This window comes from Hesperophylax consimilis, chromosome 26, assembly GCF_061612785.1.
Source record: "Hesperophylax consimilis isolate HC1 chromosome 26, BYU_Hcon_1.0, whole genome shotgun sequence".
NCBI classification, from domain to species: domain Eukaryota; kingdom Metazoa; phylum Arthropoda; class Insecta; order Trichoptera; family Limnephilidae; genus Hesperophylax; species Hesperophylax consimilis.
The window spans coordinates 4,323,697-4,342,745 of NC_142861.1; the positions used below are offsets into that span (position 1 = coordinate 4,323,697).

The window sequence follows — 19,049 nt, forward strand, 5'->3', positions numbered from 1 at the left end:
ATTGGGTCTTTGAAACATTAAATTCGACGATATTATTTTTGGAGTTTGTGTGCCCTTTGGGGGCTTGTCAAAATAATTATTTTTAAATAAATTTAAAATAAATCAAATTTAATAATGTTATAATAATTATTAAGTTCTGCAAGTATTTCTGTTATTTTTACAGTTTTTTATGTGACGCTGTTTCGGCTTTTGAGGCCATTATCAACAGAAATACTTGCAGAACTTAATAATTATTAAAACATTATTAAATTTGATTTATTTTAAATTTATTTAAAAAAAATAAATGGAGTTCTACCTACGAATTAAACACCAAAACAATAAATATCAAAATAAATGAAAAATTTTATAACTACATAACTCCTTTTTTTTACTCGTTCTTCCTTTTCTTTTACATGCATAGTGTTAATATTAAACTCCCTTAAGTATAGTAATAACAACTTCAATCATTTTCATAGTTCATATCACTTTATTGACTGATTGAGAAGGGTCACAAAAAGGAGTTCAAAGGGGTTCGAAGTAGGAAGTAGAAAATACATCGACAAAATTGACGGAATGCAAAAATGGTCTCTATGCCAAGCCCGTGAGATCATTATTGCGTGATAAGAAGCATATTCAGGTGTCGTTCTAGCAATATTTATTTGACAGGTCACGTGACCCCCCCCCTCTAGAAAATTGCAACTGTTTTCCGCGCCTGCATCGATATGGCGCGATTTAAAATATATTTCGGTTTTATATTTGTTTTTTTAGTTTTACGGGTACAAAGTGCCAAGTTAAATGTTCCCAGAGTGTTGATACCGTTATTCAGTTCTGTTCAAGTTAATTTTACCCTCGAAGTGTCTGATGGCGGCTGCTACAAGTGGTATGTCACCCCCTAACCTAACTTGTCAGATTCGCCGAAACCTAGTTGTTTTCAATTAGAATATGCCAAAATACATCGCCTGAAGATAATTAACAACAGTAATGAAATATTAATTGAAGCTGATACTTTTTCAATGATCGAATATAGATCGAATCCCTATTTTGAACTTAAATCAAAACCAATTCTAACCTAACTTGTCATGTGTTAATGTTGTGTGTTGTTTTCGATAAAAATTTGCACTGTCCAAATTACTGTAATAGCAATCAATTATTATTCAATCAACTTTCTAGGTTAGGGTAGGTTGATGAGTAGACAAAGCGAATAATATAATAATAATAGTATAAGCTCAAATTAACATTTTTAGTCAATTTGCTGATGTCTAATTTCAGTTTACAAAATTATGCTGAATCAATTTTAATGATCGAAATTTTACAATGGTTTCATAACTACTATTTAATAAGTACAAATTTTCCGAAAAGGGCTGCGCTTAACTATAAAAATTCTGAATAATTGCTGATAACAACTTTTTTTAATATCAATACTCTGTAATCTTTTCAAATTGTGACAGCACCTCTATTTTATGCCTAATTTACATGTGCATACTTACTCGACAGTTTCACTCAACATCGAGTAACTGTAATTTTTGCACATTGGTACAATACAATAACGGTAGTGATGAGATGCTCATATTTTACCTATGTTTGTGGATGGAAAAATTCATGGCTCGCTCGATGCGATTAAGAATTCCTAATTTCTTTTGACGAGCCGGATTCGAGTGTTTGTACTCTTCACCAAGTACGTTAGTAGCAGCGATCCACTGTTGTGGCTGTGATTTACGTATCATGTCAATTGAATAATATTATAAAATATATTTTCATTGATATACAAACAAAAATCTAAGGTCTGTGTAAGGTATTCCAATAACTAAGTAAAGTTACTAACAAAGTTACAAATAATCTTTCGTGATTTCGATCCGGTTTTGCGCACGCCGGTTTCATCAGGTATCTTAACCGTTCGGCCATGGAGGACGAGTCAAGGATTGAACATTAATCAGCTTGTTGTACTATGTAATAAGAAATACGTCTTGTGGGAACTGCTGCGCATACTAATATATATGTGTTTGCCTTACCAGGAGTTCCTCTCGCGATGATGTGGTCAGCGTGAAGCCGCTCCTGGGAGACGGGGACTGTTCCCGCAGCGCCAGGGTGTCCAGCGCCAGCAACAGCAGGACCCGCAACACCGCCATTATCCTGGCCGAGGATATCAGCTCTGGACAGGTAACCTAACTAACTAAAGGCAGGTGAAGGCAGAGAGAATATGCATGGCACAAGTATTTAATTCTGTGTTCCCGACTTCTTACACCATTCACTTCCACACTATATAATCTCCTTACACTCCTTTCTTCGAACTTCCGCTCTGCATGCCCAACCACCTAACCGTTCCTTTCTTAATCTCACCCATTATACTTACATTAGCCATGCAAGAATTGCATTTTACCTCTTCGGAGTTCTCATTTCTAAGGCATTCCACTGACAGACACGGCAGTCTGCTGACTTTTACCTCTGCCGGTTCCATGCCTTACTGCTATACATCAGGGTCTGCTGACTTTTATCTCTGCCGGTTCCATGACTTACTGCTATTATGCCCGTTCAGATAAAATTTTGAAAGTCATAATCAAGTCACCCCTTTTTCTTTTTCCTTTAACGTTGGTAATTTTGGTTCCTTGAGTTTATCTTCGTATTGCTGGTCTTTCAAAGCTCTTGACATTATATTATTATTTATGTATTTGTTTTCTAATTTCAGGTCCTGCGTTGTGACGTGATTGTTGACAACATAGTCTCTCTGGACGTCGTTACAACCACACGGGAACTTTACGTCGAGGAAGCCCCGGAGGCCTTTGAGATCAGGGCCTGTGATGACCAAGGTTCAAATGAAATTCTATAAATATAAATCTGTAAGATGAAGAATACGATGAAGCGGCAACAGCCATGATATATTGATTGATGACGTGTGTATTTGATATTCTATACTGAGTTGTGTCAAATGAATTTATGCCTTTCTTGGTGTAAAATCGTTCTCCCCTCTACTGCAGCTGGTAAGATCGACCTCGTTGAACTCTTAAACCGCGTCAGCAATACAGTAGAAACCCGTCATCATGTCAAATCATCAAAAACCAATTTTCGAATAAACAAATTCCCCTATAATAAAAAATTTTTAAGTAAAAAAAATGTCACTGAAATTTGAATCATTGTCCTTAACCCATTTACGCCTGCCGTGCCCAAACGAGGACGCCTTCAAATCTACCCACCATTTTGTTATTAATGTGGTAAGTTTTGCTAACAGTGCATTATTGTCGAGTTAATTGATGTGTCTTACATTTTATACCAAACATTTTGGATAACACCATTTATAAAAAGTATTTTAGAGTCATAAATAAAGTGAATCTCAGAGTCGCGGTGATTACCAAATGTAAGTATTTTTTTTTATATGTTTACATTCGTAAATTTTTAATTTTTCTACATAATCTTATTGAACACTTTGTTTACTTTGGAATAAAAATTTGATAAGGTAAAATATATAATTTACTGAACTGTGAACTACTTTTTTTTATTGGTGTCCCCAAATAGGGACAGTGGGCACATAAAGAGTAAAATATTCTTTTTTTTACAGAGTTTTGACTGCACATAAATATGTCAAAACGGCAATTTGAAGTAAGCGATAACTATCATGGACTCCAGGAGGCCCTTGATGCTATTATGGCAGAAGAGGACTCAGATGTTGAATTTGATATCGTTGCTCTTCCCCCAGAAACAAGTATCCTCACTGACGAAAAAGAAGGCGATGAAGACAATATTATTACCAATGACATGCCAAGAGATATTCCTGGAAATATCGAAGTTTTTGTAAACAGAAACGAAGAAGATTGGGACAGTTCTGATGAAGAGCCTTTGTCGAATTCCGCTAGAAGGCAACGATGCAATGTTGGGCCCCGTTGGCGTATATGAGAGCCTAGCTACGATCACATGCCTTTTGATGAGAATAATGTACAACAACGATCCAAAAACCTAATTACTGATCTCAAAGGTAAAAATCCTGTTTCAATTTTTGAGAAGATTTTTGATCAGGAAGTAATCGATATGATTCTTCAATATTCTGATTTGTATGCATCACAAAACAATAAACATGATATCAATATTACCGTTGGTGAGTTGAAAACATTTTTGGGCATTCTATCTCTATCTGGTTATCACACTTTGCCTCGCGAACGTCTATTTTGGTCTTTAGACGAAGACTGTAATGTACCTGTTGTTTCTAAGGCAATGACGAGAAACAGATTTTTAGATATCAAAAAGTACCAACATTTTTGTGATAATACTGTAGCTGCTGAAACATCAGATAAAATGTTCAAGGTGCGAACCCTTGCTGAGGTTCTCATGAAGAAATTTATGCAATGGGGAGTGTTTCACACAAATCTGTCAATAGATGAATCCATGGTGAAATATTTTGGACGTCATCCATCGAAACAATTTATTCGAGGTAAGCCTGTACGCTTCGGTTATAAAAATTGGATGCTCGCTAGTGCTGATGGCTACTGCTACAATTTTGATATTTATTGCGGCAAGTGGCAAATACCCACCAATGATCCGTTGAGTACACGAGTTGTGAAAAACCTGTTGAACAAGCTAAACACAGATCCTAGAGACCATGTTGTGTTCTTCGATAATTTTTTCACTAGCTATGCATTGCTGCGGGATTTATGGGAATCTGGCTACAGGAACTGTACGTGAGGGTAGGACCTGCAAATTTCCTCTCACACCCGTCAAGGAGATGAAAAAGAAAAGTCGTGCTGACTTTGACTACCGGTTCAACACGGTCAATAAAATATTGTTTGTTCGCTGGCTGGATAACAGCGTTTGTACAATGGGAACAAACTACGATAATTTTCTTCCGAGCTCAATCGAAAAGAAGAAAATCGATGAAAATATTCCTCAAATATTTATGAATTACAACAGAGGCATGGACGGTGTCGATCAAGCCGATCAGTCGATTTCAACGTATCGAACTTCAATACGAGGCAAGAAGTGGTGGTGGGTGTTATTTACATACATGTTCGATCTACACATACTTAGTAACGACGTGAAGATGGACCAGCTACAATTTCACCCATCAGCCTCTGTTGTGCTCAATTTACAGTTGGATGGTTTTGGCCACTTTCCGGAGAAGTTGACAAAACAGTTGCGATGCACTATTTGCCATAGTAAGGCACGTTAGGAGTGCAAAAAATGCAAAAAAACTTTGTGTATTGAAAAACCATCCTTCGAGAAATACCATACTGAATGTGCCCAGTGTCCCCATTTGAGCACGGCACTTTTTTTTCTAGTAAATAAAAAAAAATTTAATATATTTTTTTTATTTTTGTTAAAAAACTCTATTTCCTACTACATAAAATGAATTTATTCTTTTTTCTACGATTACTTTAGTCTTGGGCGTAAATGGGTTAAAATCACATATTCTAAGTAAATTTGTTAAAATAGATTTTATTTTATTTATTTATCTATTCACTTATACATACAGTTTATAGGGATACATATTGACATTGTGTGCAAGTAATACAGATTAGAGGTGAGGCGTATTTATCGTACCCAGTAAAAGTACCGGGTATTTCCATGCGATACTTTGTACTTGTGACAGATCTCCAAAATACTCATGAGTATTTTATACCGGGACTAAATATTTTTAAAAGGTACTTTTACCAGGTATTTTTAGTGGGTATTTTGGGTAGGTATTTTCGATGGGTATTTTTGATGGGTATTTTTGATGGGTATTTTTGATGGGTATTTTTGATGGGTATTTTTTAGTAGGTATTTTTGACGGGTATATTTATTCGATGGGTATTTTTGATGTGTATTTGTGACTGAAATGGAATTCCGTAGCTAACCCCCCCCCCATGGATTTCAGCGAAGTTCTGTAACCCCCCCCCCCATCTGTATTTCAAATATTTTGTGGGGAGCACTCATTTTGAATTTTTTATTGTGGGGAATTATGTTTTACAGAAATTCTCTAACAACCCCCCCCCCCCCCATGGATTTCGAATAATAAAAGGGGGAATCAAGCTCAAGTATAATATTTGTGGGGAATATGTGGGCAGAATTTATGCTAGTTCATTAGAATTACTTATTCTGAATCAATCCTCAGGTCGGTATTAAATACTTTTGAGTATTTTGTCACCGGTATTTTTCTGTACCTGTACTCATTGTACCCAGTAACGAAAAGTACTCATAGGACCCACCTCTAATACAGATAGATGTTCCATATATAAAACATGGTAGTAGAACGAAATGTGATATGCAACTGTATATACATGATTGAAGCTTAGGTAGTAATGTTTTGTGAACACCTCACTAGGAGAACCTGTGCCGAGGTGTTCGCATGGGTGTTGTTCTGCCGTCATAGGTGGAAACACAATATCCTCCTTGGGAGTCTCCACCGTAGTTCCACCCATGGTGGCAGTATTTTACATTATTAGGTTAGATTTTTATTTTTTATTTTATTTTATTTGGGAAACAAACAGTTATACAAATATATTTTAATACAAATCATTTTTACCAAGTTGCATAAACCAGTAAAGTTTCCACAGAAGATTCATTTTATATATAGGTAGAAAAACATATGAATATAAATAATACAATACAATATAAATACTAACTAGTAGAAAAGGAAAATCTCCAAAAAAATAAAAATAAAAAGACTACAGATTCAACCCACACACTAACACTACTAAGTTTCCCGCAACGATCGAACGCTACTCTCTTAGGAATGCTATGAATCCTGCGAGGCTCGTATTGAACACATCGATATTTGTGCATAATCTATTAAAGGTGCTACAGCTTCTTCTTATAAATACATTTTCAAGATAATTAGTATTGCTCTTGGGAATATAAAATGTGTCCGGAGATCGAGTTACTCTTAATGGACATCTGAAATGAATATTTTGTAAAAGGTATGGGCTATCAATAAAATAGTGGATTATCTTATATAGCATTACTAGGTCTATATCTATATCCCGTCCAAATAGAATTTTCGCGGCCGTTTACTGGCTGGCCCCTCAAATTCAGGTATTCGAAATAAATCTACATATTCCTGTGTAAATCGATAGTCGATTCCCATCGTGGACGGCATGTCAGATTCAGATTTACAAAATAGGACGATCTATAACAGCATAAATCGAAATATTGCATCATTTTACCGCCACTGCTTGAAGAATTAATTGTATTTGTTGCTGATGTCGTCTTTTTGAACATGTTTTAACTGTGAACATTGTGGTCTTGCAGGAAATGAGTTCACAACGTTGGAAGGAGTCGAATTCCAGTGGACACTGGTCTCTCCCCTTAAGGACAATGATGTCATCAGGTTAGTTCATTGATTGTTATCATCATATTTCCCTATTCGAATCGAAGACCCATCGCCTCGACAAAGCTCCTTCAGGTTTCCCTGTCTCGCTCGTCTTTCCTTGCTCCCAAACATCTGCACTCATAGTTGAGACTATGGCATCCCGAATTGGGGTATGTTTTGAGGCTGAAGGTAGTAAGGAGGGAAAGGAGATGGGAAGAGAAAGGAAATGCGATCACCAAAACGTCATTTCAAGTAAAATTTCAATTCTGAATTGTGGCTTTCACCAGGGTAATGCTGAAAGTATCTTCTATTCTAGAATGTACCGCAAACCTGTTGAAAGCCAATGCTCACATGTTGTCGGCAGAGGCGGCACATGACTGAAATTGCCAGCAGTGCATTTCACTTTTAAAATCTACCTAGTTTGTACTTTAGGTGGAGCAAATTACCTACTGCAATTAATTCTATCTACTAAGTTATATAAAATAAAATAATTGATGAAATAAAGGACACGCAATTCATCGTTGAAAATATAGCTAAACCGGTTTAATTCACCGCGCACGAGTTGTAAATGTTATAGCGCTAACATTGTACATTAGTATTTCTAAGCGAATATGGTTTCGCTTGCTCTTGTGCGGGAGTCTTTTACTAGAAGATAGCTTAAAAAATGAGCTGGCGGGAATTACGACTGGAGCTTACTTTCGTACACCGATGACTAAGGTATAGGTGTCTATTTATTTATTTATTAATTTTCAGGAAATCGACAGTTTACATTTAATCAGTTTGTACATAAGTATTATATAGCCAAAGTAAAACCAATTATGGATTTCCTCCTTGTCCTCTACTGAGACAGCATAATATGGAATAAGTAAATTAAATTTGTAAGAAAGGAATATGAATTAAAAAATTAATACAAAACAAGAGATTATATAAAATGAAAAATTTACAAAACAATACATTTATAGCCATGGAGAGAGGTTGTAGATATAAATCAAATCATAATAGAGATATAAACAATAGAGAGAAACATTATTCACAAACCATCAGAGAAATATTCTTTTATGGACCTCTTGTATTTGGTAAGTTTGCAACTGAAAATATCAACCTTGGATAATACGCTATTGTAATTATTGCATAGTCTGTTCAGGCAAGAATTCTGCTTAGAGTTCGTTTTGCACTGATCAACCCTTAACAGGACACAAGAGCGTGTTGAATGCGCAGGTACATTGAATGGAATCTTGTTTAGCAACTCTTTGTTAGTGTTACGTAAAGACTGAAGACAAGCAGTGCAATGCCAAATGCACGTACCAAGGAACCGCCTCTGGTGATCGGGTGCTGAGCATAATAAATGCCGCTCACATCCGAGCGAAAACCAATTGTCTGGTTAAAGAATTGTTCCCTGTTTTCTTTTTTATTTCATAATAATTCCTACACATACCTTTCCTAATCTAAAATTAACTGTCATTTTTCAGAATCATGTCTTTTGGCGAGTCTTCGTACGAAGCCACCGAGTCTCTGCAGATCCTGGAGGGGAGGGGGCTGAGAGGTCACACGGCGCTCATCGAAGGAGTGAAAACTGGATCTGCGAAGGTAATGTTGTAATAGCCACACTCGGCAGTGGCGGTCCGTGACTTTTCAGTAAGCTAGAGTAGTACGATTGAAAAATACGACATTTGATGTTGTTACAGCTTGACCCTTTTGCTGCCCGAATGTAAACACAAGATAGACACTCTCACGCCAAGGGTTTTTAGAATTTTTTATATTGCCTCATTATTTATTATCCTCAGAACTTAGAGATTGTAAATTATTACCAAAACAAAAAAAACTTGTTTACGTTACACTCTTGAAAAGTCTAAACAAGATGTTTTTATGAATTGATGCATTATTTGACGAATAAAAACTATCTATGAAACATCAACAAACTTCGACCCGCCGCCATTATCAAATCAGTAATCTCACCAACACATACAGACTTTACTATAGTAATATCAGTACTCACGTCTCTGAAGTGGGACCTCTGCAACGGCTCATCATTTCTCACGATACACTTGTGATAATATTATTGTTTTAAACTTCATTATTTATTAAACTTTTATTTACAGTTTCTTATCGTATTATTTATGTTAATAGTTTTTATTCGAATGGTAGACTTTAAAACAGGGATGAATACACAATGCCACATTACACTGGGAACACATATATCGAGCAATTTTTCTGCGGCTTTGTTTAAGTTTTGTATTCGCACAAACATGGCAGGCTCTGTATGGCTTGGATTGTTTTGATGTTGCCGGTATTGGCTCAGGCATATGGTTTACAACCTCTTTTGAAAGCAGACGTAATGGTGTGTCATGATGAGACGAATGAGGAGTTGAGTCGAGTTGAGTTTTTTTGTGGTGTTTTGCGATTAATTGTCTTATCACACATAACTGATAATCGGGGAAGCTCATACCTGAATTTTTTATGCTGTTGTGTACAATAAAAGAATTTAACAGATATAAATCAATAATATGGAAAAAAAGCTTTTTATACCACTTAATGGACTTTCGCAAGCAACTTACTCCAGTTAACATCATGTCTGCCTTATCCACTAAACCCATATGCTTATTGTAATCCTGAATGCAATTGGGTTTGCATATTGTTTGTCCCGTTCTTAAATTTGTTTTTCCCGTTGGGGAAATAGTGTTGTCGTGTAAAGAGCTGAGCATGTATATTTCCCTCTTATCATGCCATTTTAGAGCCATCAATGGCCCGCAGCTCTTTGTTACCATTTCCCCCTTCTTCAGTTTGTCAAATTTTGGCATGTATTTCCTATTTTTTCGCACCGTTCCGCAAGCATTGGTTTTATTTTCATGCAGGTATTTAAATAGTGTAGGACTGGTATACCAGTTATCAACATAAAGTTTGTGTCCCTTATCTAGGTAATCTCTAAGTAGAGTTGTCACAACAGCTCCCGAGGCGCCTATACATTGATTATCAGTGACGTCGGTTCCATCACCACAATAAAATCTAAAACATAACCCGTCAGTACATCACACAAAACAAACATTTTTATCCCAAACCGGTGGCGTTTGGAAGGAATAAATTGTTTAAATTTTAATCGTCCTTTAAAAACAACCATGCACTCGTCGATGCTAAGATTTTCAAAGGGAGTAAAAGTTTCTTTAAATATCTTACGAGTCGGATTAACGAGTAATCTTATTTTGTGCAATTTGTCGCCAGGAATTTGTGTATCGTGGTCAGAAATATGTAACATGCTCAATAATATTTGATACCTATTTCTGGGCATCGTTTTACTAAAAATGGCACTCGTAAGAAGAGGATCTGACGACCAATGCTCTTCTATTGAATGATGTTTATTCCGTGTCATCAGCATTGATATGCCAACAAATACATACATCTCACTAATTGAAGTATCAACCCATTTACGAAGCCTCGATTGTTCAGACACAACTTTTTTCTGTATTGTTGCTGCGTAATATTTATTAGTTTGAGATACAATATCAGACATAATATTTGTATTTAAAAAATGCTCAAAAAAATTCACTTCCTCGGAATTTTCCGACAAAAGAGGAGAAGAATTTACGCCAGAAGGGAAATCATCGAAGTCGTGAATAATCGGAACAAAATGATCCGATGTCCAAGTGTTCATGTCAAAACCAGTCTGACTTGATGTGCTGGGTTCGTCCAAGAGTTGATCATTAGATTCAACAATATTTTCAGCGTGTACTTCTACATTTATACTGCTTACTTCACTGGCGGAATCACACTCACTGTGACTAAATTCACAGTCAGAGTCAAGATCGAGACAATATTCTCTTATTTGGTCATCAGACAAGTCACGTCGAGCCATGATGGAGGGTTACACAAAAAAAAATATTAGGAAAAACGACAAATTAACACAATAATTAGTTTCCAAACACAGATGATTAAAATAAAATTTATATTTTTATTTTTTCACTCGAAAGGCGGATATAACAACTTATTTCATTTAAAATAACAAAACATGTTGATTAACACAAAACTTATTTACACTAAAAATATTAGTAGTTAATAAAAACAATTTGTTAAAATAATAACGTTAGAACCACGATTCGTTGAAGATTCTAAGTATTCGTGAACCGTCGAGATAAGAAGGAACCACGTGATACACTAACACGGCTACGCGCTCGCGGGGAATTCAAACACTGAAAGGGGAAATATTGTAGTCTCCTGTTTGACGAGGTCTTTCATTATATAAACACAATCATTTGTCATATCTGTGTAGAGATGTCACTAGATAAAAGTTCAAATTATTTTTTAAGCCCGAGTTTTGCGCCATCTATACAGAAAATCCCGAGATATCGCAAGATGAAATAAAAATCACGTATGATTGCGCGCGGCAGCGAGGGCTCGAAATCTTGAATCAAACATACATGCGCACGGCAGCTTCCGGGTTAACATTTCTAAATTAAAATTTTTTGGATGTTGAAATAATCTCGTAAATCTTGAAAGCAAAAAAATTCAATAGTAAAAAAAGTATATATGCCTGAACCTGGGAAATATAAGACACCATGTTCACTTTATTCCAATATGGACCCTTATATTGTGAAGATTTATATTTTTTTCTCCATCTAAAGACAGAACTTAAAATTTTAATAAGTTAAATAGCAGTGATTTCAAAAACACCTCATATATCTGTGATTACTTAGAGGTATACAATACTACGTCCACAAAAGAATTATGTGAAAATAGTGGGGAGGGGAAGGAGATAGGTAAGAGGAAGGTGGGGGAAGTATCTGGCTATTTAGATCTGGTCACCAAACACAACTAAAGCCATTTCAAGCAATGTTTCAAATCTTAATGGTGGTATTAAACCAGGACAATACTGAGAGTATTTTGTGACCAAGTATTGGGTAAACCGAGAAAATTATTCTGCATCTTACACCTGTGAAAACCTTAACCATAACATATATATATATATCTATATTCTCAGCTACGACACATCAATAATGTCGTACTTTTAAATTTTACTAATCTAGCTCACTTAAAAGTCACGAATTGCCACTGATAATCGGTAATTTTCATCTTTCAGCTGAGCGATTGCTCAGTTAAAATTTTAAAATTACACTTAAATTATATCTCTTTGTTTCTTTTATATATGTATTGCTTTAATGCTATATTATCCTATTGTAACTCTTACATGCATATTTTATTTATTTGTAATTAACACATTTTTGGTATTTCAGGTGATAATGCGGCTACCGCAGAAGGAGTATGCGAACGTCAAGCCTGTGGAAGTCACACTGCGGGTGGTGGCCAACCTTCTGCTGGTTCCCTCCGAGGCTACGGTGCTGCTTGGGGACTCGGTGCAGTTCAAGATTGTCCAGGTTACTTCATTTTCAGTTCATACTCTCAGTATAAACCTGGTAAAAGACTCCCATTCAGAATCGAAACTTAGCCGTGTTTGTTAATCAGACCTGAATAGCCAGGTAGTTCCCCACCATCCTCTTCACCATCTTTTTCCCATACCCTTTATACTACCTTTCAGCCTTACAACATACACCAATTGGGGATGCCATAGTCCCCCAGACTCCAAAAGGTTGGGAAAAGTTGGGACTGCAATTTATTAATTTCTAGAGAAATTCCATTTGTCGCTCTTAATTTGGGAAAATGCTTCAATGACAATGTTGTTAAAATCAGGCATAGAAGAGTTTGAACTTTTTGTTCCTCAGAAATGTTTTTACTAATTTGCTTAACCCCTCAGGTTTCCGGTAAATTGACCATTAGGTTTCTTAAAGATGCTGTCAAAAACAATAAGAAGAAAGAAATTTGTTTGTATTTCCGCCAAAATCCAATAAATAAAATCTGATGTATCCAAAAACTAAAAACTGTTTTTGAAAGGTGATGAAATACGCTATTTCTATAAACATATCATTTATGAAATATAAAACTTTTGAAATTGAGCATAAAGATGTTTAAAAATGGCTCATCTTACGTTTTTTCGTGTACACACTGAACTAAAATTACTGAAAACAAAACAAAAAAACTTTTTTTTTTTTTAGAAAAATATATTATAAACATTATTGCCACCTCACTTTTTTGTTGTTTCATAAAAAAAATAATTCATAAAATTTCACATTAAAATTTTCATAAATTTTTCTCAAATCGCCTTCGGAACCTTTGGTTTCATGGATGTGTACATTTTTAATTCTTCTTTAGTTGATTTCTAGATATGAATATAAAATTGAGGTGTTTTTTCTTTCTAGTTCTAACTCTGTTTAGATCATATTTCTAACCATGAGAGTAAGGGAGACACTGGTCCTTTGATCCGGCTCGAAGGACCATTTGGACGATCCGGCTCGAACAATTTCTACGAGATCATATTATGAGCTGTTCTGAAAAGAGAACAACTTGACTCTGCAGATAATAGCTGTTTCTTTGCAAAACCGAGCTAATTAGCCTGGGTTTAATATTCATTGTTCAAAAATAGGCAATTCAGCTGAATTTTCTTCATCTTCGCATTACAGTTTGTCTGAAAACTTTTAGGTTAGAGAGGGCAGGCTGATAGAAGTACCCCAACCTTCTCCGCAGTATTCTCTGCAGAATGATGACTCCACCATAGCCCATTTGCAATCCAAGACAGGTAAGATCAATTATCAATGCTTAATCATATAGGAAGGGTTGTTTCACAGAGTTTGAACAATTCATCAAATTTCCATTTAATTTTCAAGTTCTGTTATTTATGTCAGTTACTTCGCAGAATTAATAACAAAACTTGACAATTATTGAAGTATTCAAATTCTGTGAAACGTTCGCGTTGTTATATAAAGCCTGAGATGATCTCCGCTTTTGACCTGGAGTTGCCGTGAAAAATAAGACCTTTTAGTCTGTCTACATTTTCACATAGTAAAAAGGACCTTTGTGGCTTTATCGTACAATAATCTTTCATCTAACGTTGTGTGATTTTTTGTTTTAAGATATGGAAAGGTTAATGTAATTCGTTGGTGTGGTAACCCCTATTGTTAGAAAGTAGAGTGAATGAAAACTCAGCTATTGAAAGACTCAAAAATATTTAAACCAAATCTAAATTTAACTAATCTTTCTATTCTGTTTTAATTCCGATCCTAGAAATGAATTCTAACTATGTTCTGTGTTGTAGTAATGAATGGTGCGTACATTATAAACACAAAAATAGAGAAATATTAAATTTGACATACATTCAATTATTAGTAATGGTAACAATTTTCAATCGAAGTCCTCTCTGTCCGCAACCTCCATCTAACATAAAGATTTATATATTTGTTAGTAAACAATAAATTATATTGATCGGTAAACGGGAAATGTAAAGGAAAATGGGAGGAAAATTGGTTCAAACTGAGTTGGCTCCTCCTTCACCAAGTTAATACTGGTGGATAGTAATACGAACAAAGCCATCAATCTCCATGTGTCCTGGATAATTAAAAGGCCGGTTTACATCCACTTCGACGGATGACCGTGCTCCGATGACATCCCTTATCACGCCGAAGGAAAGACAAACTAGGTCTCATACTAATTCCAAAATAACCCCAACTTCCTTCACCTCCAGGATTACAAGCTACTCGACTGAATCTAGAAGAGGAATGTTCATTTCATCTCTTGTCATGGCTCTACTCGTGAAAGTGTGATATGTCTTTGTATAAGCCGTTGCACTATACATATACCACCTCTAGAGAATATTGCAACTTCGACCCTCGCGAATTTGCATTTTCCTCTAGGTAGACGCTATCACGATATGCGATGACATTGCTCCCAGGTCGTCCAGTTGTGTGCTTACGGCACGTGACATCTTCACATACTATGACTACGAATTCTAAGCGATTATGACCAAGGTAGGGATAGGACTGTGTGTAAATTCATTTGGTTTCTAGCCCTTTTTTAATGAGGTCACTAGTTCCTCGTGTAGTAGGTTGGAAGGTTTTTGATACCTTACCCCTCAGGTAGGTATAAATGGTTAGGAAAGATTGTTTCAGCATATGTCTTTATTGAGGTCGCTACCCTCACGAAGATTTGAAATAGATGTTTGAGTGAATTATTCACCTCTGACGTACGTGGGTAGGTATTTGGAATGTTTTCTTGTTGATATTATTTTGATTCCTAGCAAATTCTATTATCTCTTCTCCTTAATTTTTGCTCTCCTGGTTTTAAATATATTAATTTTTTTTAAAATTTGGTTTTCTGTTACTTGTTGCCGATATTATTGTATGAAATTATTGAAATTTATATTTTACAACTTCAACACCTCTACTAACAGATCCTCCATCGGAAAATTCTCCATCATAAGATCTTGCATACTAAGATTCTAGATCGCAGGATCCTCGATCGTAAGATTCTCTATTGTAAGATCCTCGATCGTAAGATCCCTGCATGTAGGATACTCTATCTTAAGATTCTTGATCGTAACATTTCGTAGGATCCTAGATCGTAGGATCCTCGATCGTAAGATCCTCTATTGTAAGATCCAATCAAGTTAACACGGAGATTCATCATTAGATCCGCGACTCATGAATTAAACTCCCGGCGACAACAATTTTTTTTTCAATAAAATCTCATTTTAAGGAATGTTTCTTATTTAAACACTGCGGTTCTTTTCGTTTCAGGCGTGGCCACCGGCGCCAAGAAGGGCGTGACGCGGGTATGGCTCCGCGACGCTGGCGAGGCGCACGGTGACCAGGACGGCGAGTCATCACGGCCGCCAGAAGCTCGGCTGAGGGTCGGAGACGCGGCGCGCTTGCAGCTGGCGCCACTGCCCGCCTCTGTGCAGGAGGGCCGCCCGTGCGTCATACACGTGCGCATGGTGGACAGGTGGGCTCTAATCACTTTTATTGATTGTTCGTTGCGTTCCTTGAAGCGAAGCTGCTAGCTTTAGAAACTAAACATGTAGCTAAAACAGAATGTTGAAGAATGTAAAGAATCTTAATCTAACCTTACCCAACCTAATCTAACCTAACTTAATCTATTATTTTATCATGTTCTGCTTTGTCACTGTTCTATTTTATCCGGTTGTACCACCGTAGACATAGATATGCCCTTATGCAAAATCTAATAATATAATTCATACGTGACAATCTTTTTGGTACCAAAAAGGTTCAAGCATGTCATAAAATAAACTATCTTAACATCATTCGTACGTTGACCTTGGACAAAAGACAAAAAAACCACTTCGAAGAAAAGTACAATTTGCTAATTCAATTTAGCAATTACAAGTAAAAAGATGAGTAATTAATAAGTAGTTTTTATTTTTGATGACTAAATAATGATAATACAAGGCAAGTTGCTTGTAGACTTTTAGATTAATTTATTGACATATCACTGAAAGGGACTATCCCACGTCACCTACCTGGGGTCACCTACAACTTGGGGCCTCAACCCTAATCGGCAGATCTATGGTTTCTTTCTGTTATAGTCACCCCACCATATGGCAGCCAGGCATGGAACTGGCAGAGGAATAATAATATTTTACAATTTTTTTTTTTTACATCAACCCTACATAAATAATTTTCGTCAGGGCCTATATCATCTTTGGGGATGCTGTGTGGATGGTCCTTTTAAGGAAAGGAAGGAGAGAAAGTTCTGGGAACGAAAAATGTTTGGGGATCAATGGTGAGGCACGAAATAAAAGGCGTGTGTCGTGAAGGTCACAGTGTTTATTGAGTCAGTTGCCGTGACGAGGAGATGATGTAGGACAGATGTAGAATATTCCGGTTGCTGCGATGATGTGCTGGTCAGGCGCGGGTCAGTGAGTCGACGTCGGGCGCTGGTGACCGGGACTCGATGACTGTCAGGCACTGGCGATCTGGATAATCAATACTCCAGTGCTGACGGAGGCCGAAGGTGCGGCGGACCTTGTAGGCAGTTGAACGGGAGCGGCGTAGACTAGTGAGGATGCTGCGTGTCCTCTTGGTGGTCATGGTGGCGTGGAAGAAGCGCTGGTCAGAGACGCTGGAACCAGGGCGCTTGTAATCCGAGTAGCGCTTGCCAGGAACGGCGATCTAGACAAGGCGCTAGGATGATGTCCCGATAGAGTCAATGATGGTACGGGCGAAGCCGGGTACGTTGTCCTTCGCGCTAGTAAGAGGAGCGCGGTTGATCACTCGTTGAGCCTCGTTGACTGACAGCCGATAGATAACTGACTGACTGACTCGCTGCGTCGGGCTTATTTATACCACACGGCCGACGGCAACAGTAGGTAGATGGATGGCAACTAAATCCTAGGCACTCGCACAGTCTGTGTGTTTCACGAAGTTTCGACGGCGCGGCAATTATGCCTAGGCCGTAGACTCGAACCTTCTGGCGAGTTCTCGTAATGTGAAAGACGGACTTGCGATGGTTGCTCTGTTTTGATTTCGACTGCGATTACGTATCTAAGTAGGTCGAGCTGCTTATTATTAATGAATTAATCTGGATTCTTCTGCTACAAATGTATGTAGGGGTGGGTAGGAATCTAGGGATCAGTGTGTCCAGGAGTGATGGACATATGAATCTACCCCTCCTGCTGCGGTGCAAGGTGATGGGTCAAGAGAGACCAATTAGAGAGGTCAAAGGGTCTCTCTAAACCAGCCTCTGGCCCGCCACACAGCTGGGAGGCAGGCGCAACCGCCTCTAAGATCTGAACACACCTCACCCGATGAACCCGATTAGTTTATCATTAAAAATAATATAAAACTATGTCTTTATTGTTCGTTGCAGTGAGAATCGACCCATCACCATCGGCCCCGAGACCCGGATCGCCGTAACGCTGGACGAAGACCTCTTCTCCGTGACCTCCCGCAGTATCAACGGCTCCGTGGTCGAGGGCACAGCCCTGCGGCCGGGGAAAGTGGGGGTCACGGCCACTCTCATGTCCGTGGCTGGGAAGACCTTTTATCCCAAGGTATTGTGACTCAACAATAGTGCTTTATTTGCAGTACAGTCTGTTAACATATTAAGCTAAAATGGAAGGTGCTGCGATTGCATTGAAATGTTTTTAAATTGCGACACCAAGATGGTTGAAAGGAAAAATAATGTAACTGTCACAGTCTTTCCTAACTTTGGTGTGCGCGGCTCTCCGTGCAGTGTAGGACCTTGAGTAGTGAAGGAGCCTTGAGAATCGGGGAAACTATCCTCAGCAACAAGAAAACTACTAAAGATGATTAAGCTCAACCAGTTGATTTCTACTTCTTATTGTTGCTCAACCAGTTGATTTCGTCTTCTTATTGTTGCTCAACCAGTTGATTTCGTCTTCTTATTGTTGCTCAACCAGTTGATTTCTACTTCTTATTGTTGCTCAACCAGTTGATTTCGTCTTCTTATTGTTGCTCAACCAGTTGATTTCGTCTTCTTATTGTTGCTCAACCAGTTGATTTCTACTTCTTATTGTTGCTCAACCAGTTGATTTCGTCTTCTTATTGTTGCTCAACCAGTTGATTTCGTCTTCTTATTGTTGCTCAACCAGTTGATTTCGTCTTCTTATTGTTGCTCAACCAGTTGATTTCTACTTCTTATTGTTGCTCAACCAGTTGATTTCGTCTTCTTATTGTTGCTCAACCAGTTGATTTCGTCTTCTTATTGTTGCTCAACCAGTTGATTTCGTCTTCTTATTGTTGCTCAACCAGTTGATTTCTACTTCTTATTGTTGCTCAACCAGTTGATTTCGTCTTCTTATTGTTGCTCAACCAGTTGATTTCGTCTTCTTATTGTTGCTCAACCAGTTGATTTCGTCTTCTTATTGTTGCTCAACCAGTTGATTTCTACTTCTTATTGTTGCTCAACCAGTTGATTTCGTCTTCTTATTGTTGCTCAACCA

At 37.3% G+C, this 19,049-nt stretch overlaps 1 protein-coding gene across 1 annotated transcript in view; it reads left to right on the plus strand.

Moving 5' to 3' along the window:
• The first annotated feature begins 684 nt into the window (after window positions 1-684).
• The window catches only part of Gp210 (nucleoporin 210), a 68,951-nt gene continuing 50,586 nt past the window's right edge, over window positions 685-19,049 (plus strand). The window contains exons 1-9 of the mRNA XM_089647238.1: window positions 685-859; window positions 1,992-2,136; window positions 2,663-2,783; window positions 7,192-7,270; window positions 8,722-8,839; window positions 12,475-12,615; window positions 13,775-13,871; window positions 15,865-16,069; window positions 17,954-18,137. Coding sequence (XP_089503364.1) covers window positions 702-859; window positions 1,992-2,136; window positions 2,663-2,783; window positions 7,192-7,270; window positions 8,722-8,839; window positions 12,475-12,615; window positions 13,775-13,871; window positions 15,865-16,069; window positions 17,954-18,137 — 1,248 coding nt within the window. The 5' untranslated portion in view covers window positions 685-701. The remainder of the gene's footprint in view (window positions 860-1,991; window positions 2,137-2,662; window positions 2,784-7,191; window positions 7,271-8,721; window positions 8,840-12,474; window positions 12,616-13,774; window positions 13,872-15,864; window positions 16,070-17,953; window positions 18,138-19,049) is intronic.